We start from the raw sequence: 25,524 nt of genomic DNA, 5'->3' as shown, positions 1-25,524 counted from the left end.
GCAGGCAACATGATTACTAATTTCAGCCCTCTTTATGAAACGAGTTTGACACACACACACACCCTCTAGGCCATCATTTTTCCCACGGGCTGCCTGGGAGATAGTATGTAGCATTCATGTGGAGCCCTTTGGTTTTTCAGAACTGCCACATGGGGGCAGAACAGTCATTTCTCACACATTGCAGACTCAGTCAGTGGAGGGAAAGGTATGGGAGGGAAAGGAGATCTCATGCTGTCACCCCCAACTGTTTGGGATTGTCATACTGTGTTCACTCACTCTTTACCAAGTAAGGTAAATGTGGCATCATGAACTGTTGCCATTCTTCTGAATTTTCCCTGCAAAGTCAAGGGTGGCCAAACTTTCAACTTTAGGGCTCCTGGACCTTTAACAACTGTGTAGTGGAGGAAATTTCAGCTGTTGCAGCTTGTCGTCTGTGAGATGACAAGTGGCAGGGCTAAAATTTCCTCTGCTACACAATTGGTAAAGGTCCAGGAGACCTAAAGTTGAAAGGTTGGCCAAACCTGACTTAGAGCCCAATCCTATGCATATCTACCAGGGAGATGCAGTGGGTGGGGAGGCAGGTGAGGCAGAGCCTCCCCACTGGAGCCCTTTGAAAAGTGCTGCCGCTTTGTGAGGTGCTTGAGCTCAAAGGGCTCCAGTGGGGAGGCTCTGCCTCACCTGCTTCCCCACCCACTGCACCTCCCTGATACCTACTCAGAAGTAAGTCCCATGGGGCTTACTCCCAGGTAAGTGTGGCTAGGATTGCAGTGTGAGTGCCTGGTCCTCATCAGATCCACAGCTGCACAAAGTACTAGAGCTCCCTTACACCCCCAAACCCGCAGCTCTACTGAGCCAAAGAACCTCTCCTGTGCAGGGGACTCTAATAAGGTGCTAGCAACTCGGCTCTTTTTCTCAGATTCTCCAGCAGGTGGCGCGCCTGTCCCGTAGCTGGTGCCCACACTGCGCATGCGCGGAACGCTCAAATGCCTGCCCAGCCTTTCCGTTAACGCCCGCGTCTGCAAAAGAAGGGCTCGCGCGCTGCGCCGGAAGAGTCTGGGCGCGGATGCACCTACTTCCGGAAATAGTACCGCCCCCTCGGACGCATTCCCACGACGCATGCGCACTGCTGGCCGGACGGAGAAGCAGTTTATTTTTTTCGTTAGCCGATTCGTGCCGAACGGACGTGCGCCGCTCGCCCTCCCCTCCCCCGCGCCCCCTCCCCTCCCGGCGATGTGGCCGCGCTTGGCGGCGGCAGTCGTGGCAGCGGCTCTCGCGTGGGGCTGAACGGCCGGCACTGGCGCGCATCAAGATGGCGTGTGTGCTGGAGGCGCCGCTCCGCATGAGTGTCCTGTCGGTGAGTGGAGGAGGCCTGGGGCGGCGGCGCTGGGTCCGGCGGGGCTAGCTCAGCGTGGGCGCCTGGGCTTGTCTGGTCCTGCGGTGCCCAGCGAGGGGAGCGAGCAAGGGACTGCCTACTGAGGCTGTTCTAGCGGGTCCCGCCCTCGCTGGCCGCCCATCCCGCTCTTCGCCGTCTACTACGGCTACAGCAGCAGCAGCAGCAGCCCCTCCTCTGGCGGGGCTGACACGGAGCCTCTGCCTCCTTCCCCCCCTGGGCAGGCGTTGTCGGGGCGCTCCGCAGAGGAGCCCCGCGTGCCCTGCAGGATCAGACCCCAGCCCTAGGCTGGTCTACTCAGAAGTAACTCCCATTAAAGTCAATGGGGCTTACACCCAGGAAAGTGTGGCTAGGATGACAGCCTCAGAGCCCAAGCCTTTGCATGTCTACTCAGAAGTAAGTTCTATTCAGTGGGGCTTACTCCCAGGAAAGTGCGGATAGGATGGCAGCCTCAGAGTCCACTCCCATTGTAGTCAATGCAGCTTACTCCCAAGAAAGTGTGATAGGATTGCAGCCTTGGGTGTGCTTAGGGCCTAGTCCTCTGCCTGTCTACTCGGAAGTTCCATTATAGTTAATGGGGCTTACTCCTGCAAAAGTGTGGATAGTATTGCAGCCTCTGTCTCCTGCTCCTCCCTAGGTCTCCAGACAGATGTGTCCAAAGACAGGCAGCCACAGTCTGATGGATGAGCCACAACTCTTGTATTGGGGTGTGTGTGAATGATTTGTCCTACTTCCATTATTCTCTTTCTCCTCAACTTGTGACTTCAGGGAAGTTTGTTTATAAGCAGGTTTCCCCTTGATCCAATTTTTTGTTGTTGTTTTAAACCTCTAACAACACCATCAGCAACACCAACAACAAACTTCATGTAGCATCAGAACCAGGAGAAATCTGCTAAAACTGAATGTTGGGAGAGTTAGGACAGAGAAAAGAGAATATTTCCTTATTCAGTGTGTAGTTAGTCTGTGGAACCCCTTGCCACAGGATGTGGTGATGGCATCTGGCCTAGATTGGACAGAGGGCATTGGACAAATTTCCCAAGGAAAAGTCCTCCACAGATTACTGCGGTGGGTATGTGCAACCACCTGATTTTAGAAGTTGGTTACCTCAGAATGCCAGGTGCAAGGGACAGCACCAGTGTGCTTGACCATCTCACATGGTGGCATGTTTTTCAAAGGGCTCCAGTGGGCAGACTCTGCCTCACCTGCCTCCCCACCCCACTGCATGTCCCTGATATCTACTCAGAAGTAAGTCCCATTATAGTCAATGAGGCTTACTGCCAGGTAAGTGTGGATAGGATTGCTGCTTTTCTTTCTGTCTTGTGTGCTCCCTGAGGCATTTGGTGGGCCTCTGTGAGATACAGGAAGGTGGACTAGGTGGGCCTGATCCAGCAGGTTTGTTATGTTCTATCACTGATACCACCACACTGCTTTGCTGAAGCCATTTTTGCCCAATGTTGCATATATGTAACAGGGATCAAATGTGTACACCTGTGAGCTGGACAGAAATGGGTTAAACAGAGCAACCAGCGTTGTAGACAGTAACTAACCATGGAAGTGCAGGCTTTCATGTATTTGTTGTAGTTCTTAGGGTCTCTTACTAATTAATGTGGGCTATTTGCCCCTTTCCAGACTGCAGTACAAAAAGGTTGTATGTTTGGTGAGCATTCTGTAATTACTGTAAGAGATCTTCATTTTAATTTTAATTAGCTGTTACACAGTAGAAATTTTACTTTGAATGAATATTTACTTTGAACATTGTATTTTGCTTTTTGTTTTTTTGCCTTCTTGGCAGGTTCATGAAGATTCTGTTTTAACTCTTTAGACTTATTTGGATTGTACTCTCATGCATTTGTACATATACTGTAATATTACCAGCCAGTTCGACTTGTTTCTAGATTGCTTAAGAAAATGTGAAAAGGTTGGTTCTTGTACAAACTCATGAAGGATTTACTGTCTCTCTTCTGCAAAATTTTCTAGATTTTCTTGGAACAGAAGTCATAGATAAGTTCTCAGTCTTGAATAGGGGCAATCCTTTCATTCAGTTGCTGTTTATATTTATCAAGAGCATGAGTCATAGGTCTTATGAAAAATCCATGTATATTATATTCTAAGAGTCAACCCCTCTGTGATTCTTGCATATTGTCTTGCATATTGTATATTGTTCACAGGTTGAGCAGTATAGAGCCTAATTCAGAAGAAGTGGTGTTCAGTGGGTCAGAAGTACAACAAACTTCCCCTGGGTAGGACCTGTAGCTTTAATTATGATTTCTACCAGCTTACTGGGCAGAAGCTGAGTTGCAAAGTATCTATTTCCCTGTATTCTGTCTGGATCTTTTAAAAAAGAAAAGGCAGAAAGGTAATCAAGTAATATTATTTTTTCTGTCTGGTATGGAGATCCTCTTTAATAGAAATTGGACTCTACATCCATTTCACACTTCAATTCTTCTAGATCTCTTCTGTGAAGATCTAATAGTGACTTTGCTACTGTTTTATTATTAGATTTTTCTGTGTTACAGTTCTTTCCAAAACATTGCTTCAAAAGTGCTTTGGATGTAGTTCTACAATGCCCTGCACGTTAAAAGGGGAATGTGAAAAATTCATTAGTTTTCCCATCTTGCTTTTTATGTGTCTAACATTTGGTAGTTTTGCTATGTCTGTGGCCAGTTTCTTGCTTCTGATGTATTTACCAATTTTATTACTGGTGACTTTTTAGATATTGTCATGGCATGCTTTATGGCAAACTTCTAATTTGCTGGGGCTTGTGGTGTTTGTTCTGCTTCTCTACCCTGTCACACGGCTTCACTTTGGCTTTCTGTCACTGGCATGGATGAAGTTGTGATGCCTTGGCTTTCGACATTTACAATTGGATGTAAAACCTGGGCTCTCAGGGCTGTCCCTTATCGGCAAAAAAAACTAGAAGTCTGTTTTGAGTAACTGTTTGAGAGCATTTAGGGGTGAGTTTTTAAAAATTTGGTTGAGGAAGGATATTGGCTAATGCAGTGGTTCTCAGACTTTTAGCACTGGGACCCATTTTTTCAGAATTAGAATCTGGTGGGTCCTGACAGAAGTGATGTCATGACTGCAAGTGACACCATCAAGCAGGAAAATTTTTGCAATCCTAGGCTGTAATCCTACCCAAACTTACCCAGGTGTAAGTCCCATTTACTATCATTGTTAAAAGCATTTAGAGAGTAACCTGTTAAAAGTATAGATCTGTAACATTTTCCCCAATGCATGGTAGCATCAAGTCTAATATATTAAAAATAAAATATTGAAAGGAATGGAAACCCACCTGAAATCAGTTTGCGACCCACCTAGTGGGTCTCAACCCACAGTTTGAGAAATACTGGGATGGATTCTGTTTTGTCTGTGACAGCTCAGGGGAGAGATCTTGGGGTGCTGGTGGGCAGCTTTTTGAAAGTGTCAACCCAATGTGTGGCAGCAATGAAGGAAGATTGGAATATTTTTCTGTCATTTGAATTGGCCATGGATGGCAGTTTTTTTTTGCCTACCCCAGACTAGTGAGGGAGGGAAGTTGTGTTCAGTAGGTTTCATGCATTAAAAATTGGTCAGTTGTGTTTAATAAAGTGGTCCAAGTTAAATCTAAGTGCAGTATCTTCATTAGGGGGGGGGGTGCAAGGGTAAATAGAATGCCAGATGCAGGGGAGTGGCAGTGAGATGCAAATATCTTGCCCACTGTGTGCTCTCTGAGGCATCTTGTGGGCCACTGTGAGATACAGGAAGCTGGACTAGACTGGCCCTGGGCCTGATCCAACAGGGCTCTTATGTTCTTAGTGTCTGCAGTAATTACCCCACCACCTGTGGTTTTTGTGTACCAGATTGGGTGCATGTGGTTTTGAAATGTATGCAAGACAAGTTAACATTTGTGTTTAAAATTTTGATTGGAATCTTTGTTGTAGTGAGTAGCAGTATGGCAGCTTTTCTTTCTTTGCATCTCTATGGGCAGCAGCAACTTCAAAAACATTTGAAGCACTGATTATGTTCCTGGCAGCCAGTTTGTGCTCTTTCCCTATAAAATACGAGGAAGTGACTATGTTGTGACATAGGGTGCATCATGAAGGACAACAAAAAGTGAAGTAGAAAGAGCTTGCCACCTGGAACGGTATCAGCATGCAAGGCCTGACCAAGTATGTCTAGCACATGCCCGAGAATCTTCTGCAACACACTGGTGGTACATGGCAAACATGCATGTGAATTTTGGCAGAAAATGAACAGTATTCTTTTGAGGCAGAAACTTTGGAAATCACAGGCTTTAATTTTTCTTGCAGTGCTGTCCTATGCACATTTACTCAGAAGTAATGTTCAGTGTGCATAAGATTTCATCCTAAGTGAACCACAAGAACTTGTTCATCAGCTAAAGATGCAGTCTTCTTTCTCTGTATTCCTGAGCTGGCACTTGGGGAGCAGGTTATCCTCTGAACCAATACACTACTGGAGGTGCTGCTGGATCCGTGTGTCATTTGTGACCCGCTTCCACTCTTTGTTATTGTTACCTATGTTTCTAGCCTTGTCAATGATCAATGCTGATTCCTCAGGTCTTCCTTCATGTGTCTTATCGACACTTTCTTTGGTGCTGTTGAACCCTCCAATAGGGAAGTCACTCGTACCAGAGGAGCATGTGTGGCAACTGGCTGGTATTCATTCTGCAAATGTGGCCAAATAATTGGAATCTGCGTTTTTGAATTTGTTCTTCAACTCATGGTTGATGATTGCACCATATCCAAATTGTCTAATTACAGTGGTGATTACAAAGAGAGACACCCTGGATCAGTCTCAAGTATTGCATTTGGAAGACCTTGAGCTTATCTGAGGAGACTCCATGTTTCTGATCCATATAGCAGAATTGGCAGGATCAGCGTTTAGAAGAGGTGAATTTTGGTCTTGATAACCTACTTCCAGAGGCACCATTTGAGTGATGCAAATGCTACTGTTGCATGACCAATCCTGCTGTGGACTTCAGTGATGGATGCCACTTTTTTCTCTGTACTAGCGATCCCAGGTATTTGCCTTTTTGGATCTGCTCAATTTGGGCTCCATTGAGATGAACGTTTGTCTGTGATCCCTCTGAGGTTATAACCTTGGTCTTAATCCACATTGATTCTTAGGCTGTAGGGTTGGGCAGTGAGGCCGATGTCAGTGGCCTCTACATCTGTCGGCAAATATGGCACTATGATCTACGAACTTCTAGCTGGTCAGGAAGTTGTTTACATCGTACGGAACTCAACGCCGGTCCTCGAATGCTTTCCTCAAAAAGGCGTTAATCAAAATATTGAAAAGCAAAGTCAATATTTTCAGTATCCTGCTTTTCAGTTTTCAAAGATGCAATAGCCTTAGCTCAGTTACCATAAAGTGAATGGAAATCTATATTAACCTATTTCTACCTGACCCACAGGTGTACCCATTTGGTCCCTGCAGCGTATATGCAATGTTGGGCAGAAATGGCTTAATGTTGAGAGGCTTAAATCATGTTCAACTATAATTTAACTTCAGCAAAGGGAACAAAATGAAGATACTAGATTTAGAATATTGTCCAGTAAAGATTTGTTTGTGCTTATTGATTCCACCACTTGTAAAAATGCATTGTGTATCCCACATAGAAAAGATTCACAGTGATACTAGCATGCATGTTCCTATGTCTTGAACCTGTCAAGAGCAAACAAAGCATCCTTTCAAGTTACAGAAATGTTATCCAAATGAAAAAAAATCCTGAAGTTGTTCCTGGAAAAACCAAGGCTACAGTCATATGTCTGCTTGCTTGCAAGGAAGTTGCTTGCATGGAAGTTGCATTGAGTCAGTGGTTGGTTGGTTATCAGTAAATATGTGTACAATATAGTTTTTTTAAGCATAAACAAAGACATTTTGATTGCAGAATTAATCTTGTGAAAACCAAAAGAATTGATACAAATATTTTCTCTACAATGCAATATGCCTCTCAGAATATAAATTTCAAAAATGTTTTGTAAATAAGCTTGTCTTTAATCAGTTTATTTCTGATAACTGAAGCTGGAAGCATGCATAGAGGACGGTTTTAGGAGGACCCCAGCTGAACACGAACTCACTAGGTCAAATCAATGTTCACCTGGGAATTCAGAAGGCAGGATAAAAATGATTGCTGTTTCTGGTGGTGGTTGTGAGTAGGCATCATTTCTGAACATGTATAAATGCTTTTGTGTTAAATTTATGTGGGTTTACTTCCTATAGAAATTAAAGACACCATGTGTGCTGCAGTACTTCTTTTAATATGTAGGTTTTACATGGGGGAAGAGTACATCTGAGTTTGGAGGAAATATAATGAAGGGCATTGTTTGAAGTTGCTCTGCCTGGCAATAAGTGATGAATTCAGTTCTAGTAAAATACCTTGGACAGAACTTGGAGCAACCCAAAAATACCCCTATTTTGTTGTGTGATTATGGATTTTTGCTTTATTTGAGTGTTTAAAACTAATGATATGCATATGTTTTTGCCAACAGGAAGTCACGGCTAGTAGTCGCCATTATGTTGACAGATTATTTGATCCTGATCCTCAGAAAGTCCTGCAGGGTGTCATGTAAGTAATACAGACTTTTTGCTGTCTTGTTGTTACTTGCCTAGGTTTATTTGTACCTTTCTTGTAGCTTGCCTTTAGCCATTCATATTCGTAACTGTGTTGCACATCACTTGGCTTTTTCTGAGTTGTTACTGATTGTATTCAGCCGCTATGGCCTCATTTAAATGTAAGAAACAACTGTAGTTCAGATCTATAACTGATTTGAGAACACATTTAAGTTTTGCACAAGCAGAGTTTGCCACACTTGAATTGACAAACTAGAAGTGAAGCCTCTAATCTGTTTTCATACATGAAGGAGAAGAAACCATGTGCAAGGCCAGAGGTTGCTGTGTCTTGTTACCATAATAGCAAACTGAGGGCCCAATCCAGAGACCTTTGCACTGGCTTACCACTGGCACACACTGTTGCAAACGTGCTATGAGGCGTGTCTGCAACCATTACTGCAGACACAGTGCTGGAGCTAACACAACGTGAGCCCATGCTGGACCAGCTTCAGCGCTGGGCCTGCATTCTGCCAGCTGGCACTTGCTTGAACTATCAAGTGGCGGAAAAGTGAGTGGGGCATGGGGGGGAGGCATTCTAGGGTAGGGGGAGGGTGGGATGGTAGAGCTCTGCCAGATCCTGAGCCCCATGTCAGTCCTCACACAGGGCTTCATTCTGTTCCAGCTCAAGATCTGCTGCAGAATCAAGTAACCCCATTACAGGGCTACTTCCCTTACTCAAGGGAAGGTGATGAAAGCTGCAGCAGGCTACCTGGTGTGTGTTGGATGTCGCAGTAGTCATTCTGGTACCGCTGCAGCTTCATGCACTGGGCAGCTCAGGATTGGGCTGCCTGCCTATGTTCGGATGTGAACTCTTTGCCTACAGGGAACCATTTCTTTTACATTGTCTAGAAAGGCAGCAAATGAATATTCTAAATAAGAGGCTAATTTTTTTTATAGTTCAGAGGTGTTTGTTTCCAGTGAGTAAGGTAGGATTACAGCCCAATCCTATCCAACTTTCCAGAGCCAGTGCAGCCATGCTGCAACCTCAAATTAAGGGAACAAATGTACCCTTATCTTGAAGAGGTCTCTGACTAACCCCATACTGCAGGATGCAGCGCACGCCCCATTGGCATGACTGAACCAGTACTGGAAAGTTGAATAGGGTTGGGCTGTTAGTCTTACTGAACACGATGGGCTTACTTCTGAGAAAGCTAACATTGTTACCTATAACTAGAGGTGTTTGTAAACAGTCTCATTCTTCTTTTAAACCACCTGCTTTTGGCAGTTTTGAAGTTATCCAAGTTACTACCTTAGGGTGCAATCCTGACCAGGTCTACTCAGAAGTAAATCTTATTGTGTTCAATGGGTCTTACTTCCAGGAAAGTGAGGTTAGGTTTGCAGCCTTAGATGCACCTAATGATTAATCTGTCAAGCCTAATGGAATCCACGTCCTTTGTGTAGCACGCATACTAGTTTTCACCTATAATTGTAGTGAGAGTTCTGGGTAAACTAAATCAGATTATTAAATAAAATAGTTTTTTGTCAATTATAGTACCTGTCTTCAAAAATAACGTCATCTTAAAATGAACAGTTCGTGCGAAATGTATGTATTCAAGCATGTACACGATTTCCCAAAATTCAATCACCAAAATACCTGCCTATAAGCTGAGGGCAGGTTTTTGAACCAAAAATAATGGAATTTTCTATGACTCTCAAACAAATTGGGGAGGGGGAGGGCTTAAACTTAGGGGGGGGTATCTGACTATAGTTTTGTCTGATTTTACCTGAGGCCAGATCCTGAAAAATAAGCTACCAGTAATTACCTAAGAACTGTACAGTCTCTATTAAATAAAAATGTATTTTTTACTATATTTTTAAGTTTTTAAATTCTGGTCTTCACAGCCTTTTTGTAAACACTTATCAGAGTAAACGCCCTATAAAGAACATGCCACTAGTCCAGCCTGGGGTACATGTACCCCCAGGGGCATTTGATAGGATCTTTAGGGGTACTTGAGAGAGAATTGAATAATGGCAGTAGTATGGGTCAATGTGTGTTCTGGTCACGAAAAGGAGACCGGATTCCTTGACATGTTAAATGACTGTGCCTTAGAGCAGCTAGTCATGGAGCCCACCAGAGGACAGGTGACTCTGGATTTAATATTGTGCGGTACTCAGGACCTGGTTAGAGATGTCAGTGTTACGGACCCGTTGGGGAACAGTGATCATGCTGTGATCCGTTTCGACATGCATGTTGGGGTAAGAATACCGGACAAATCTCTCACAAAAACCCTTGACTTCTGATGAGCGGACTTCCCTCAAATGAGGAGGCTGGTTAGAAGAAGGTTGAAAGGGAAGGTAAAAAGAGTCCGATCTCTCCAGAGTGCACGGATGTTGCTTAAAACAATAGTCATAGAGGCGCAGCGGAAATGTATACCACAAAGGAAGAAGGGCTCAACTAAGTCCAGGAGGGTCCCCGCCTGGCTAACGCGTCAAGTTAGAGAGACCATAAAGGGCAAGGAAGCTTCCTTCCGTAAATGGAAGTCCTGACCTAATGAAGAGAATAAAAAGAAACATAAACTGTGGCAAAAGAATGTAAGAAGGTGATATGGGAGGCCAAGCGAGACTATGAGGAACTCATGGCCAGCAACATTAAGGGGAAAGATAAAAGCTTCTTCAAATATGTTAGAAGCAGGAAACCTGCCAGAGAAGCGGTTGACCCTCTGGATGGTGAGGGAGGGAAAGGGGAGATAAAAGGAGACTTAGAGATGGCAGAGAAATTAAATGAGTTCTTTGCATCTATCTTCACGGCAGAAGACCTCGGGCAAATACTGCTGCCCGAACGACCACTCCTGACCAAGGAATTAACTCGGATAGAGGTTGAAAGAGAAGATGTTTTAGACCTCATTGATAAATTAAAGATCAATAAGCCACCAGGCCCTGATGGCATTCACCCAAGAGTTATTAAGGAATTGAAGAATGAAGTTGCTGATCTCTTGACTAAAATATGCAACTTGTCCCTCAAAACGGCCACGGTTCAGAGGATTGGAGGATAGCAAATGTCATACCAATCTTAAAAAAGGGAAAGAGGGGGGACCCAGGAAACTATAGGCAGCCTAACATCTGTACCGGATAAGATGGTGGAATGCCTCATCAAAGATAGGATCTCAAAACACATAGACGAACAGGCCTTGCTGGGGGAGAATCAGCGTGGCTTCTGTAAGGGTAAGTCTTGGCTCACAAACTTTTTAGAATTCTTTGAAAAGGTCAACAGGCATGTGGATGTGGGAGAACCCGTGGACATTATATATCTGGACTTTCAGAAGGCGTTCGACACGGTCCCTCACCAAAAGGTACTGAAAAAACCCCACAGTCAGGGAATTAGAGGGCAGGTCCTCTCCTAGATTGAAACCTGGTTGAAGACCAGGAAACAGAGAGTGGGTGTCAATGGACAGTTTTCACAATGGAGAGAAGTGAAAAGCGGTGTGCCCCAAGGATTTGTCCTGGGACCGGTGCTTTTCAACCTCTTCATAAATGACCTGGAGACAGGGGTTAGCAGTGAGGTGACAAAGTTTGCCGACGGCACCAAACTTTTCCGAGTGGTGAAGACCAGACGTGATTGTTAGGAGCTCCAGACGGATCTCTTCAAACTGGCAGAATGGGCAGCAAAATGGCAGATGCGCTTCAATGTCAGTAAGTGTAAAGTCATGCACGTTGGGGCAAAGAATCAAAACTTTTGCAGATGATACTAAACTTTTCCGAGTGGTGAAGACTGGAAGAGACTGTGAAGAGCTGCAGAAGGATCTCTCCAAACTGGAAGACTGGGCAGAAAAATGGCAGATGCGTTTTGATGAGTGTAAAGTAATGCACATTGGGGCAAAGAATCAAAACTGTACATATAGGCTAATGGGTTCTGAGCTGTCTGAGACAGATCAGGAGGGAGATCTTGGGGTCCTTGTGGACAGCTCGATGAAAGTGTCGACCGAATGTGCAGCGGCAGTGAAGAGGACTAATGCCATGCTTGGGATCATTAGGAAAGGCATTGAGAATAAGTCAGCTAATATTGTAATACCGTTGTACAAATCGATGGTAAGGTCACACCTGGAGTATTGTGTTCAGTTCTGGTTGCCACATCTCGAAAAAGGTATAGTGGAGATGGAAAAGGTGCAAAAGAGAGCAACCAAAATGATTACTGGGCTGGGGCACCTTCCCTATGAGGAAAGGCTACAGCGTTTGGGCGTCTTCAGTCTAGAAAAGAGGCACCTGAGGGGGACATGACTGGGACATACAAAATCATGCAGGGGATGGACATAGTGGATAGAGAGACACTCTTTTCCCCCTCACATAACACCAGGACCAGGGGACATCCACGAAAGTTGAGTGTTGGGAAAGTTAGGACAGACAGAATATTTCTTTACCCAGCTTGTAATTAGTTTGTGGAAGTTTCTCTTTGCCACAGAAAGTAGTGATGGCATCTTGCCTGGATGCCTTTAAGAGGGAATTTGACAAATTTCTGGAGGAAAAGATTATTATGTGTTTCAAGTCATAGTAGGTATGTGCAAGCTCTTGGTTTTAGAGGCAGTCTTCCTCTTGATTGCCAGATGCAGGGGAGGGCACCAGGATGCAGTTTGTGTCTGTTGTCTTGTGCGCTCCCTGGGGCATTTGGTGGGCCACTGTGTGATACAGGAAATTGGACTAGATGGGCCTTTGGCCTGATCTTCTTATGTTCTTAAGTGAAAAAAGTTTGGGAACCACTGCAGGAGTACCATTAATCAAATCCTCTTTTAAGGTATCTTGTATGTTAAACCAGAGACTCTACATATAACATGCAACATAAAACTGGGAGTGTGCAATTCACCTTGGAGAGACAGACAACAAGAAATGACTGTGACAAATGCAGCTGCACATAGTTGCAACCTTGTTTAGTCTGAAGTAGACCTATTGCTTTCCATGAGTGTTCTTAAATAATGGTGCACTGAATTGTAGCCTCGGACTTTGTTTCAAGGAAACAAGGATTACACCCTGGTGTTTTTAAAAAAAAGACCTCTGCAAAATGCAAGCATTTGCAAAATGGAAAGAGGCTGCAGCAGGCTCTGCTAAAGAGAAAGAGACTTGCTTGTATTCAATAGAAGTCTCAGGAGCAGTGAAAAGTTTAACTTTGGCTGGATCTTGCCAGGGGTTGCCTTGGATATTAGTCCTCTAATTATCTCTGCCTTACTTCTCTTGTGCCACTTGAAAAGCAGCTTCTCTGGAGTTGCTTGATAAGCTCTGACCCTGAGCAATCTTGGAGATCAGGTGGTGATGATCTAAGCTTCATATATTGGCAGAAATTTCTTGCCCTATAGGCGAGTAACTACGGTATGTTCATTTATCAAACATAGATTGAAATGCAACAGGAAAGCATGGTTTGTTTAGCCAGATCATGGATTTGCATTATGCTGGAACTGGAATCTGTCCATAATTTATAGTCTGTTTGAAACCAGCAAATCAGGTTCTGAAACCATGATTGAAGTTGATTTGCAAACCACAGTTTCTGCTTTGTTAATGTTATGTCTGAATTCAGACCATTGATAGGGGTGTTGCTGTTGGGTTAAGACCGTTGTTCTGTCCCAAGAGGTTGTTGCACTGCAGAGATAAGATTGAATTTATGAAGATTATTCCCAAGCAGATGGATAACAAAAGCAAACAACAAACTCTAAATCATGGTTTGCCTGTTATACATATAGGAACTCAAACCATGGTCTGAGTTCTTAGCAATATTTTGCATAAACCATGCTTTTAGTGTTATGTCTGCACCCAGCCATTATGTCTACTTTTCTAGGTTAAAAGATAATGAAGTCAAGTATCATAACAGTAGTACCAACTTTAGTGATTATAGCCAAAGGGCATCCCAATTCAGAAATGGGGGAAAACACTTTAATACATGCCAAACTAGATATCTTCGCCACCAGTTAAAAACACTTTTAAAAATTCTTGAAGTGCAGTTTTTATAAAGACGACAGCAATGTGTCAAGAAGACCTCCAAAATGCTAAATATTGGATAAAATGATCAAGAGCGCAAAACGTGCCATAATATTTTAAATACTAGTCTTGAATTTTCTTTATCAAGACAAATGTTGCAACACTCATTGCCAGTTTTGCAACTTTCAGTCCTCCATGTCCCTCCTGTCAATTAACATTGTTTAGAGCCATACCGCTGCAAAAATGTTCTTACTTTTTATAGGTCACTATAAGTATACAACCATATCGATGCTGGCTGCAGGCAGCCTGAATGGGCTCCCTGGATCTGAGGATAACTGAATCTGCAGATATAGGGGTCCATACGTACTGGCAAAAATGTCCCTTGGGTGATTGCATAAAAGGATAATTTTAGTAAAGAGTAGCATCCTTAACTTCTCCAGATTCACATATGCAGAATTTTTGTTTGACTGTTTAGTGAATTGCCCCTTTGGAGAAGCAGTAGGTGTGCACTGAAGACACAAAGATGTGACAGATTTCTTAAAAGGAATGACATTAAAGACTATAAATTACTGCTTCCAATCCAACGGATATTTTATACAAAATACTATGGAGAATAAGCTGTATTTGCAACATAGCACAAATCTAATAGCTTGGAACAAAAACACATTTTTTTTTCCTTTGGGGCAGCTGTTTGTTCTTCTAGAAGGGAGGGAAGGATAAACCCTCAACGTGAATTCAGTTGGCATAGAAAAGGGCTCCAGTGGAATTCATGCAAGAATGTCATGACGCAACTTGCTGTTTTTCTTAACCATTCTAGGCTGCCAAAGTGTGTTAAGGTAACAAACCTTCAACCAATGAAATTAATGCTGGATGTAGAATGCAATTCTGCTAATCTAGCATCTGCCCTTAAAAGAGCAGCAGGTGTATCTTGAGAAACTGCTAATAGGAATTTCACAAATATTTTGTGCCTCTTCTAAAGTGGACTCCTCTCTCATCTATTTGTGTGTGCTTTTTACTGGTCTAAAGAAGTAGCAAATTATTGCAGATACTGGTGCTCAGGAGATGTCATTCTGTATTTCAGCAGGATCATCTATATGGCTGATCTTGTATTCATATTTTCTTTCTCCAGTGTATGAACTCTGATATGATCAAATCTGAGTGCTAGCAGTTTTCCTAGAAGCTTGTTTTTCTTCTATTTTGTCTAATAACTGCAAGTCCTTGCTTTTAAATTGTTCTGGACACATTAGGTTATCTTAACTCAAGGTCCTGCGACAGTGTGAGCGTAAGATCTTTCCTGCATGCTTGTCTCCAATGTAGATACCCAAACAGTAACTTCTAAAGGTTGCAGGGGACCTCAGAAATGGAATTTAGGGAGCAAAAGGAGGGGAAATTGCATAAAACTGGGTGCATGCATTTCCCTGCAAACAGATGTAATTTTTTAGCAAATGTGTACTGTATGGCAAAATGTTGAGGCTATGCCTTTAAGTTGTATCAATATAAAATGTTAGCTGCAAACTAGCATGTTTTAACTGTTATAACAACCACAACCAACATGAAGATGCGGAGAGGATTCTTGTTGGTGTGAGGTCACCCACATGCATACTTGACCCTTGCCTGCTCTGCTTTATAATGCTGCCGGAGGTGGTGGGCAGGAAGGTTGACTAATTATCTCATTATCAGAGGATTCTGTTCCTTCCTGACTTATGATAATAGTACTTTCACCCCATTTCTGTTAAAAACAAAACGGGTCCATGGACCCACCTGTGGAGGACAATTACTGCCTGGTCTCTGATTTTTTTGTGTGCAGGCAGCTCAAGCATATGAGGGCTACCCATCTGTAGGAATTCATGGTTGAAACCGATCATCTTGATCAGTCTGGCTTCTAATTTAGGTTTGGGACTGAAATTGGTAGATCACACTGGTAGATGACCAGTACCCAGAGCTAGATGAGAAGAATGCATCTATTTTGGTTCTGCTGGATCCTCAACAGCTTTTAGTAATAGTCAGTCAGTATTGCTCAGTCAATTGGTCAGTCAGATTAGTCAATTGATCACAGTCAGTAGTGTTCCTGGGGGTCCCCATGCCTGGGGCAACCCCCAGGATTCTGCCCCCACCCCGTTTCGCCCCCCACGCACCTGACCCGGGAGTAATTGTGGTGACGTCATCATCATTGCAATTACGTCCGCGAAGCTGCCTCCTCCATTCCCCCTTTGAAACAAGGTAGAATGGAGGAGGCAGCCAAGGCCCCCATGGAGCCTTCCGCATTGCGGGGGTCTCCATGGCAGCAGTCTTGGGGCTGCTTCCAGTGGCCCCAGACCACTGCAGTGGAGACCTCCGCGCAGCTTGTAAGCTGCGCAGAATGCACCGTGGGGGCTGGGACGGCACATGTCTCCTCCGAAGTCGGAGGGGGTGTGTGCGACTTCCTCTCCGCCTCTGAGGGCCACCGTCAGAGGCAAAGCGGGGCGACCCGGGCCGGGAAGCGGTGCACATCCCCTCCAAACTCGGAGTGGGCGCGCGCCGCTTCTGCTCTGCCCCTGAGGGATCCCTCAGAGGTGAAGCATGAGCGACCCGGCCGGGAAGTGGTGCACGTCCCCTCCAGCCTCGGAGGGGGTGCATCCTGCTTCTTCTCTGCCTCTGAGGGATGCCTGCAGAGGCAGAGCAGGGGCGCCCAGGAGCAGCTCCTGGGAGGCAGCATCTCGGCGCAGACTGGGCCGCCCCCTCCCTTCCTCCTTTATAGGAGGAGACGAAATGGGCGCCGTAGAGCGCCAGTGCCTCTCTAGGGCGCCTGTCTCCTATCCTCCTAAAAAGGAGGAGGGGAGGGGCGGCTCCTGGGGTGCGGGGGGCGGCTCCTGGGGGGGCTCCTAAAAAGGGGAGGGGCGGCTTCTGGGGGGGCAGGGTGAGGCTCTGAGGCACCCCTGGAGGGTGCTCGGGACATTTGCCCCATTTGCTCCTCCCCAGGTACGCCAGTGATCACAGTAGCCTTCTGGAATGTCTTGTAGGAATGTGCTTAGGGGACTAGTTTTGAGCATGCAAGATTGATTCCAGAAGATGGTCCTGGGTGCTCATGTGTAGTTCTTTGGCTTTGGGGATCTTGCAGGTGGAGTTCTGTTCCCATACTTTTAACATCTATGTGAAACTGCTTGGTGACCTCTGAGCATTTGGAGTTGCATATTGGTAATATGCATAGCACCCAATGTACCTTTTCTGTCTTTGGAACAGGCAGCAGTAGATGTCTGGAGTCAATAATGGGCTGGATGGGGGCAGACAAATTGAAATTGAATCTGTACAAAGTGGAGGCCCTGTAAATCTGTACAGGGCCCTGTACAAAGTGGAGGCCCTGTTGAGGTGAAACTTTGTAATTTGAAGAAACTATTCATCTTAAAAAGCAGGGAAGCATATGATGTAGAATCACAATTCATAGTTCCACCCTGATAAGGTGCTAAAAATTTCAAGGCACACTACCAGTTTTTTGACAAGGCACACTGTGCTTCCAAGGGGGGGGGGGCTTACATCCCCAAAGTCCCTCAGAATTACCCTCCCCCAAACTCCCATGACGCACCTGCAAATCTTTTGCAGCATATTAATGTGCTGCAGCACACTGATTGAAAATTGCTGCTACTAGGTATTCAAAACTGTAAATGTAGCTGAAGAGCAAAACGCAAACAGATCAGTGGACTAAACTCAGAACAGGACAAGTATGTGTTGAGCAAATTTTGAGCTGTTAACAAAAAAACTTGTGGGTTTTTGTATTAGTTTGGGTCTGTAACCTTGTGTATTATGTATATAATTGCATTTAGAATAGTTGTGTGTTAACAATAATACATGTTCAGCTATCCTCATTCATACTGTTTCAAAATTCCGTATGGAATAAATTCAAAGGAAAATAGTTTGTACTTTGAAGCTAAATAGCCTGTGAGTTATTGATGGCTACATTGCTATCCTGCACACCTCCGAAGATATTTTGCACGCAGAAAAGATTGCCACACTTTGTAAATGTATGTGTTCAGTATTTATTAAGCAGTTTTTAAAAACCTGGAAGTTTCTTATTGCTAGCACAAGTGGCAGTCCAGCCCTGCATTATATCATGTGGCACCCTCAATTTTCCAATTCCATGCACCTTTTAAATTAAGAAACACCCAGTTGCCATGAATTCCTCTTCAAATGTCCTCATGACTTCAGAAATTGGAGTTGTCTCAAAAAGTAATGTAAGAAAATAACTCTGATGCATGCACTTGGTCTTGAGAAATGCTTCCCCTATTGCCAGAACATTGCTGTGTGACACAGTAGGACCTTCACATTACATGTGATGTGGGTTTCTGTATCCCCCAAATGATTTGACCTATAACTTTTGAGGTTTTTCATGTGACTGGGTATAATTATTGTATCCTAGTACACTAATGGCCATAACAACAGCCACTAATCTCATCTGATCTCGGAAGCTAAGCGGGGTCAGGCTTGGTTAGTACTTGGATGGGAGACCGCTTGGAAATACCAGGTGCTGTAGGTTTATACCAGGGGTGTCCAAACATTTTGGCAGGAGGGCCACATAATCTCTCTGACACTGTGTCAGGGGCCAGGGGAAAAAAGAATTAATTTACATTTAAAATTTGAATAAATTTACATAAATGAATTTATTAGGGATGGAATTTATATGAATGAATGACGGTCATGCAGTAGCTCAAGGCTGTAAAAGGCCTTGCACAAAGCAAGGCCAACCTTTCCTTTTCTGCCACTGCTGCATCACAGATGTGAAACAGCAAGTAGTGGAAGGAGCTCTCATCCCACAACTGAGGTGAAAGGTCGAACAGTCGTCCTCATGCTGAAAGCAGTTGCGTCAGGCCAGCACAGGCTCTAGCAAGTCTCCAGAGGGCCAGATGCTCATTGGAGACTGGGGGCTCCCTGCGGGCCTGATTGGGAGCCCCTGAGGGCCGCATGTGGCCCCCGGGCCGGGGTTTGGGCACCCCTGGTTTATACCATAGTCTTTCGAGACTGAAGGTTGCCAACCAACAAACCAATGGCCATAAGGCCAAAATTACTTTGGGCACTCCTTGAATAAGGTATTAAGAAACTGCAGTACACAGACATCTAAACACAAACCTCTGGTCAGCTGACAATGTAAACCAAATATTGTGGCAACTATGCAGGAAGAAGCAAGTTTGTATCTGTTGTAACTGTGCAGCGTTGTTTGGTGTGCTGTAATGATTAGGAAAACTGCTTCTTCCTCTTTGAAGGATAGAAAATTTCCTGTAAATGGGGAGGGGAGTTCTTTTCTAGTGCAAACTTATCCATAACTAAAAAGAGGTTTATTTAAAACTTTGTATTGGCAACCTTCAGTCTCGAAAGACTATGGTATCGCGCTCTGAAAGGTGGTTCTGGCACAGCGTCTAGTGTGGCTGAAAAGGCCAATCCGGGAGTGACAATCCCTTCCACACCGGGAGCAAGTGCAGTCTGTTATTTAAAACTACTGTTTGGGAATTATTGTTTATATGTAATTTTTTTCTATGAAGTGGAATGTAGTGTCTGCAAAGACCAATGTGTTCAGATTGAACACTATGAGTTTAACTTATTAAGAAACTTGGCCTCTTTCTACACTTGGTTGAAAGAAGAAATCTTCATTTTAAAGTATTTACTTTGCCTTTTGGGGTGGGTGGGATGGAAGAAAGGAGGGTGGGTGGGTGTAGAAGTCTGAATTTCTGCAAGTTTTCAGTGCCTTGTGATACTACTGGAATTTCACACAAGAATAGCAATGTGAAATTTGTCTGCTGAAGGACATCTGAAGTAGGGGCGAAATCATTCAGTATTGAAGTAATAGGAAAGATTTCCTTTTTAGGTTTGAAGAACAAGGAGTCAATTCCAAGGAGATTATCAAGTTAGTTTTTTATGTTTTAATTCTATAACATGGCAAAGTATTGCAGTTGATTCTTTTCTGTTGAATGACAATTTCAATATGTTGCCTGGGGCTGTTTTTTCTAGAGATGTAAAATGCTTTGTATGGGGGTGGGCCTATTGGACTGCATATAAAGTTATGACTTCTTGATGTCACTGCAGCTGACTTTATTGATGAAGTTGTCAAACTACTTCTTGGGATGGTAGAAAACATGAAGAAATAGGAAGGGATTAAAGATGAAATTGCATTGGGAAGGATGTATTGCTACATGGGGTCCCCTTTGTAAATCAGGGTAAGGGACCAGAAAGCTTGGACAGACTGGAATGACATGAAAAGGGGAATTTTCCTCCTTGGGAAATAGTGTAAATGGGGGGTAATGTGGGCCATATATGTTGCTGCCACTACTAGTGGAGGGAATGTTAAGAGCCCGTCATTCTCTCTGCAGCCAATAGAGGAAGTAGCAGCGGCGGAAGCAGTAGATGCTTCAGAAGAGAAGTAAATGGGCAGGAGTTGGGTTTCACTCTTCCTATTGTTCAAATTAAAGCAATAATGGCAACAGTGTCAATATTGGCAATAATGTGAGTAATTTCCACTTAAGAGCTTGGACGATGTAGGGAGGAGAAAGCATGCAGGCCCAGCAATGGCAAAAGCTAAATATTGGGGATGTCCCTTCTAAGAGCTGGGAGGAAAAAGATATGTGCAAGCGGGACTACAGCAGTAAAGGATGCAAGTGTGGTGAATTCTTATGCTTAGTTTTTTAAAAGGTTGAGGACTTAAATGCTGGGAAATGTAGAACAGAGACTTACAACAGGGACCCTCTGTAATCGGTGTTTCAGTGGTGTGTATTGTATGATGGGTCTAGGAGAGTGTTTTCCAAACTGGGTCGGGATCCACCAGTGCTTTGCAAAAACTTTTTGAAACATTTTTTTAAAAAGCTTTGCAAGCACCCTTGCCTGGTTTGCAGAAGAAAATCATTAATTGGAATGTTAATCTGTTGTATGAGGTAACCTTCATACCCACAAATTAAAATGTTGCATTTTCTGATTTTCTCTAGTAATTAGTGTGTTGTACATCATGTGTGAACCCAGTTTCAGCCTTTTGTGTGGCCTGGAAGACCCTATCTGTGTAACTTGCTCTTCAGTTTGGCCTGCTGTGTACCCTAGAGTGACTGTAAATGTTTTGGGGAGTGGTCCTTGAACTCCATTTCTAAAGAGGGTGTAGCAAATGTCTACACACACATACTACAATGTGTAATTATTTAAATTGAAATCTTTAGACTAGAGTTTCTCAGTTTCTTGCAACCTGATTGTTGTTGGGTCGTGAAGCTGAAAATGACACACTGATAGCCCTGAACAAAAATGCACAGAGCCCTATGGGAAGTGAAACTCAGCCACACTACATATTTACTCATGAGTAGATGACTGTGCCTTGGTCCGTTGCAATGGGCAGGCCAAGAGGAATGCAACACCATCAGGATGGTCCTGATCCATTAAATGCAGCCCTCCACAAAGGGCTTCTCCTATGGAGAAGTCCCTCCCTCCAAGCTGACAAATATATTGAGTCCTATGAAAAGCAAAACTAAGCTACATGTTTGCATTTACTTGCAAGTAAGCAAATGTGCCTTGGCTCATGTTGAAGGTCAGGCAAAGGGGAATGCAAGGCCACCAGAATGGTCCCAATTTGATGAATGTGGAGTTCAGCAAATGGTCTAGAAGGCAGCCCCTACCCGAAGGATAAAGCTAGAGGCTTCAGCTGGGAAGGTGAAACATTTTTCTTTTTTAGTCTTGCAATGCCAGGTCTTGACTGTCATTTTAAAAAAAATGGTTTCCAGTGCTGAAAGGTTTGGGAATCACTGCTTTATTAGAATGCGTTGTTGTCTTTTCCAAACTCCCCTTCCTCTTCCCCTCCCCCCATGGAGCCTCATTTTCTCTCTTGATAACTCTGGGATTTTAATGATGTTTAGAGGGAAGCTTTAAAACTCAGTCCAGCCCAAACAAAAAATAAGTTGGATTTAAGACTGATTTTTATCCTGAACTGGCTTAAATACAAGAACTTCAATTGAACTGGGAACTGGGTTGGGCTGAAAATCTTACTGGTCTATTTTTTTTGGGGGGGGGAGGTAGGAGGTAGGAGGTTGAGATTATTGCAAGCAGGCTACAGAGAGAACTCACTTGGTAGAACAGGGCTGGCTTCCCCTTGTCATATCCCCTTATTTGTTTTACTTTAATTATTTATAGCCAGCCTTTCTGGGGAAAATGGTGCAATTCCAGTGCTTGCCATGGGCAATTTCAGTGCTTGCTGCACTCAGGAAAGCATTTCGTGCTTGATGATGTCACTTCCAGCCATGACATCACTTCCAGGTTAAGTGGATCCCCATGCTAAAACGTTTGAGAAGCACTGCTTTCAACATTTTTGCTGTCACACTGACACTTGCCAAGTTTTCCTATGGCCACATGGGTTGAAAATGTTCTTGTTAATGCTTGGTTTATGTATTAAATCAGTAGTTCCTGAACTTACTGTGTTCATGGCACTCCTACAGTTCCATTGTTGTGTTTCAGTTTAAAATTTAAACTTTCCCATGATGCCCCTGTGAGTTTGCTGTGGCGCCCCGGGGTGCACCAGTGCACAGTTTAGGAACTGCAGTATTAAAACAAACTTGTACCATTCACTGGTGAGATTTTGTGAGGAGGGTGATGCTAAAACGTAAAAAGCTGAAAAATTTATCTAGCTCCTAAACTTTTGGCCTGGTTTCTAGGTCTAATATCAAGACCTACTGTAAGAGGCCTTGCTCCATTTGTATATTTATTCATGAGAAAATGCCATGTATGGAGAAGTGGGGCTCACTCTTCTATGTATAAATAATTATTTCAAGAGTTAATCTTGTAACACACAACTCTTCCAGTAAGTGTCATTACAAGCTAGGCATACCTAGTCCTCAATTGAAAGAATTAGTGTGATTTTATGTTTTTTGTATTTTCAAATCACTTTGGAAGTTCATAAATTAGAATAAAAATTCAGTGACTTTGCTGCTTAAACTTTAACCATATATACCACCAGTCATTCAAGTTACTTTTTTCCCCTAATATAAAGCCTTTGAGTAGGAAAAAGGTACCAGGGTCATAAACTCACATGTTGGGGGAAAAAAATTCACTGTCTAAATCTTAACTAATAGCTCTTTCCACTGGAGCCTGTTTTCAAACAGATCCCTGATCTGTAGAATACGAATACCAAGTTAAATTTCCACATTAAAAGCATCCTGGTTCCATTCAGGAGGTTTGTCTGGAACATAAAGAAGTGGAAACAACCAGCTTTTCCTGCCTCAGCACTATTGCCCCTATATGAAAGCCCCAGAACAAGTAGACTGTGCCTGCGAGAACGTGCCAGCCTGCACATTTGTCTGTAAATCAGACATCTGTAATTTGGGAACCCAGTGTATACAAATGATTTCCCAAAAGAGTTTGCTGCTTTCAAAGATTTTCCTGTGGGTTTGTTTGTACTACATCTCATGAATATAATTTCTGATATACCTATATTAAGCGTTTTAATCTCCAGTACCTCTTAGCAATTTAGGTCACTAACTGGAAGTGCCAAAATACTGGTGCAATTTTGTTTCTTCTTTTTGGGCAATATCCAAAAGTGGTGACTTTGCATACATTGCTCCTTGAGGAGATATTTGTAATGCCATAACTCAGTAGTTCTCAGGCGTTTTAGACCAGGACCCACTTTTCATGATGACAATCTGTCTGGGACCCACCAGAAGTGATTTCAGTAACCTGGAAGTGATGTCATGCCCGGAAAAGAGATCATCAAGCAGGAAGTGACATCACTGTGATGCTGATGTCGGAAGTGATGCCATTAAGCAGGTGGGCCAGGTTCTCACCTAGGAACTCGTAAACTTCAAATGACAAGAGGAAACATTCCAGCACAGAAGCTTTTCCAATTCTCTGTCCCATGCTACCATTGCTACCAAGCATTCCACCTGTAAAATTCAATATACTCCTTGTAATGAGGTGTGTTTGAAGAGTGTGCTTGCTTCCGGCTAGTGTTGAACATGGCCCTGATATGTTTTGAATATGCCCATCAGTGTTCATGGCACTAACTAATCTGAAGTCTCCTACAGATGGAGCAAAACCAGACTTGTCTGCACACGTATAAGACGTATAAGGAGTCCTCCATGTCACTTAGCCCTACAGATCACCCACATGCTCAGTCCAGGTCCCCCACCCCTCCCTCTCCTGGGTGTCTCAGTGCTTTGTAGGAAGAATTACACCTTCTGCATTTTGTTGCATATCAAAACTTTCACCAAGTGAATCCTTCATTGTGGGAAGGAAGATCCTTTTCTGAGCCCTGAATCCCCCCTCCCAAATTTTGTGCAAGAAGCTTTTCAAAGGAGCCCATCTGAGGCAAGGGGGGAGGGGCAGCTTCAGACTCCCACCTAAAATTCAAGAGATAGGCTCTTCTTTGCTCTGCCAACACAGCCATGCTCACTGGAGAAATGAAACGGGTGCTGCCTCGCTCCTTTGTGCCTGCGCATGCTGCTCTTTTAGACCTCGAGGGAGAGAAGCTTCTCCCATACACGACTGATGCAGGCTTGGAAAATGGTGGTGCCCACTGCCAGAATCCATGATGGCACTGCCCAGTTCATTTTGCCAGAATCCAAGATGGCGTCACCCAGCTTTTTTCGACCCACCCAAAATCGAGTCGCGACCCACAGTTTGAGAACCTCTGCCATAACTAGTTATGCACATCTAGTTATGCACCTAGTTATGTACATCTTGCCATTGAGTGGTATGTACTTTGCTGTTTCCTAAATGTGGGTGTGTCTTTTCAGTACTAATGCATAGTGTTCAAAACTGTCTTCAGTTGCCAGCGAAATAGTAGACATGGGACTTGTGCAGTCCAAAATCCTCATAGTACCACCAACCATTGCTTTAGTTCCTGGAGACTGTAAAACTTAACATGTTCCTTAAATTCCTTTTCTGTATTAATAACCTCTGATGACAAATGATTTTTTAAAAATATTGTAAAGTGTCTTCTATGCATTTAAGAACAGAGGGTCTAAGGCAGGTTTGTCCAAACTCTGGCCCTCAGGAGGATTTTAGCCGGCACCCAAGGTTCCTTAGTTTAGCTTTATTTTAGCTTTCAGAGCTAAAAATAAATCAAAAGACCCACTTCTGAATGTATGCCACATTCAACCATTAGAGCTGCAGAATGTAATACAATGTAATGGGAAAAAAATTATTACATTACATTGCATTACATTCAGCACCTCTATTGGCTGAATGAGATATACAGGTTTAGTCTCATTATTCGTGAGGGTTCTGTTCCAAGAACTCACGTGGATGGCACTATAGCAGTGTTTCTCAGACTGTGGGTTGGTACCCACTAGGTGGTCGCGAGCCAATTTCAGGTAGGTCCCCATTCATTTCAATATTTTTTTTAATGTATTAGACTTGATGCTATCATGGTATGTGACTGCATTTGGGGAAATGTTACAGACCTGTACTTTGAACAGGCTACTCTGTATATGCTTTTAATAATGATAGTCAATGGGGCTTACTCCTGGGTAAGCGTGGGTAGGATTGCAGCCTAGGCTTGTTAAAAAATTTTCTGCTTGATGTTGTCACTTCCAGTCATGACATCTCTTCTGGTGGGTCCTAACAGATTCTCATTCTAAAAAGTGGGTCCCAGTGCTAAGTGTGAGAACCACTGCACTATAACATATCAATTTAAAAAA

General features: G+C 43.7%; 1 protein-coding gene across 5 annotated transcripts in view; it reads left to right on the top strand.

Annotated features, from left to right (window-relative positions):
- Positions 1 to 1,139: 1,139 nt before the first annotated feature.
- ARMC8 (armadillo repeat containing 8) overlaps positions 1,140 to 25,524 on the top strand; it is a 70,770-nt gene continuing 46,385 nt past the window's right edge. For all 5 annotated transcript variants that reach the window (XM_066620451.1, XM_066620453.1, XM_066620452.1 and 2 more), the window contains exons 1-2: positions 1,140 to 1,354; positions 7,882 to 7,958. In XM_066620451.1, coding sequence (XP_066476548.1) covers positions 1,310 to 1,354; positions 7,882 to 7,958 — 122 coding nt within the window. In that variant the 5' untranslated portion in view covers positions 1,140 to 1,309. The remainder of the gene's footprint in view (positions 1,355 to 7,881; positions 7,959 to 25,524) is intronic.

This window comes from Tiliqua scincoides, chromosome 3 (assembly GCF_035046505.1).
Source record: "Tiliqua scincoides isolate rTilSci1 chromosome 3, rTilSci1.hap2, whole genome shotgun sequence".
In the NCBI taxonomy this organism is placed as follows: domain Eukaryota; kingdom Metazoa; phylum Chordata; class Lepidosauria; order Squamata; family Scincidae; genus Tiliqua; species Tiliqua scincoides.
The sequence above is the reverse complement of the archived record's forward strand: the minus strand, read 5'-3'. Positions and strand labels throughout refer to the sequence as shown.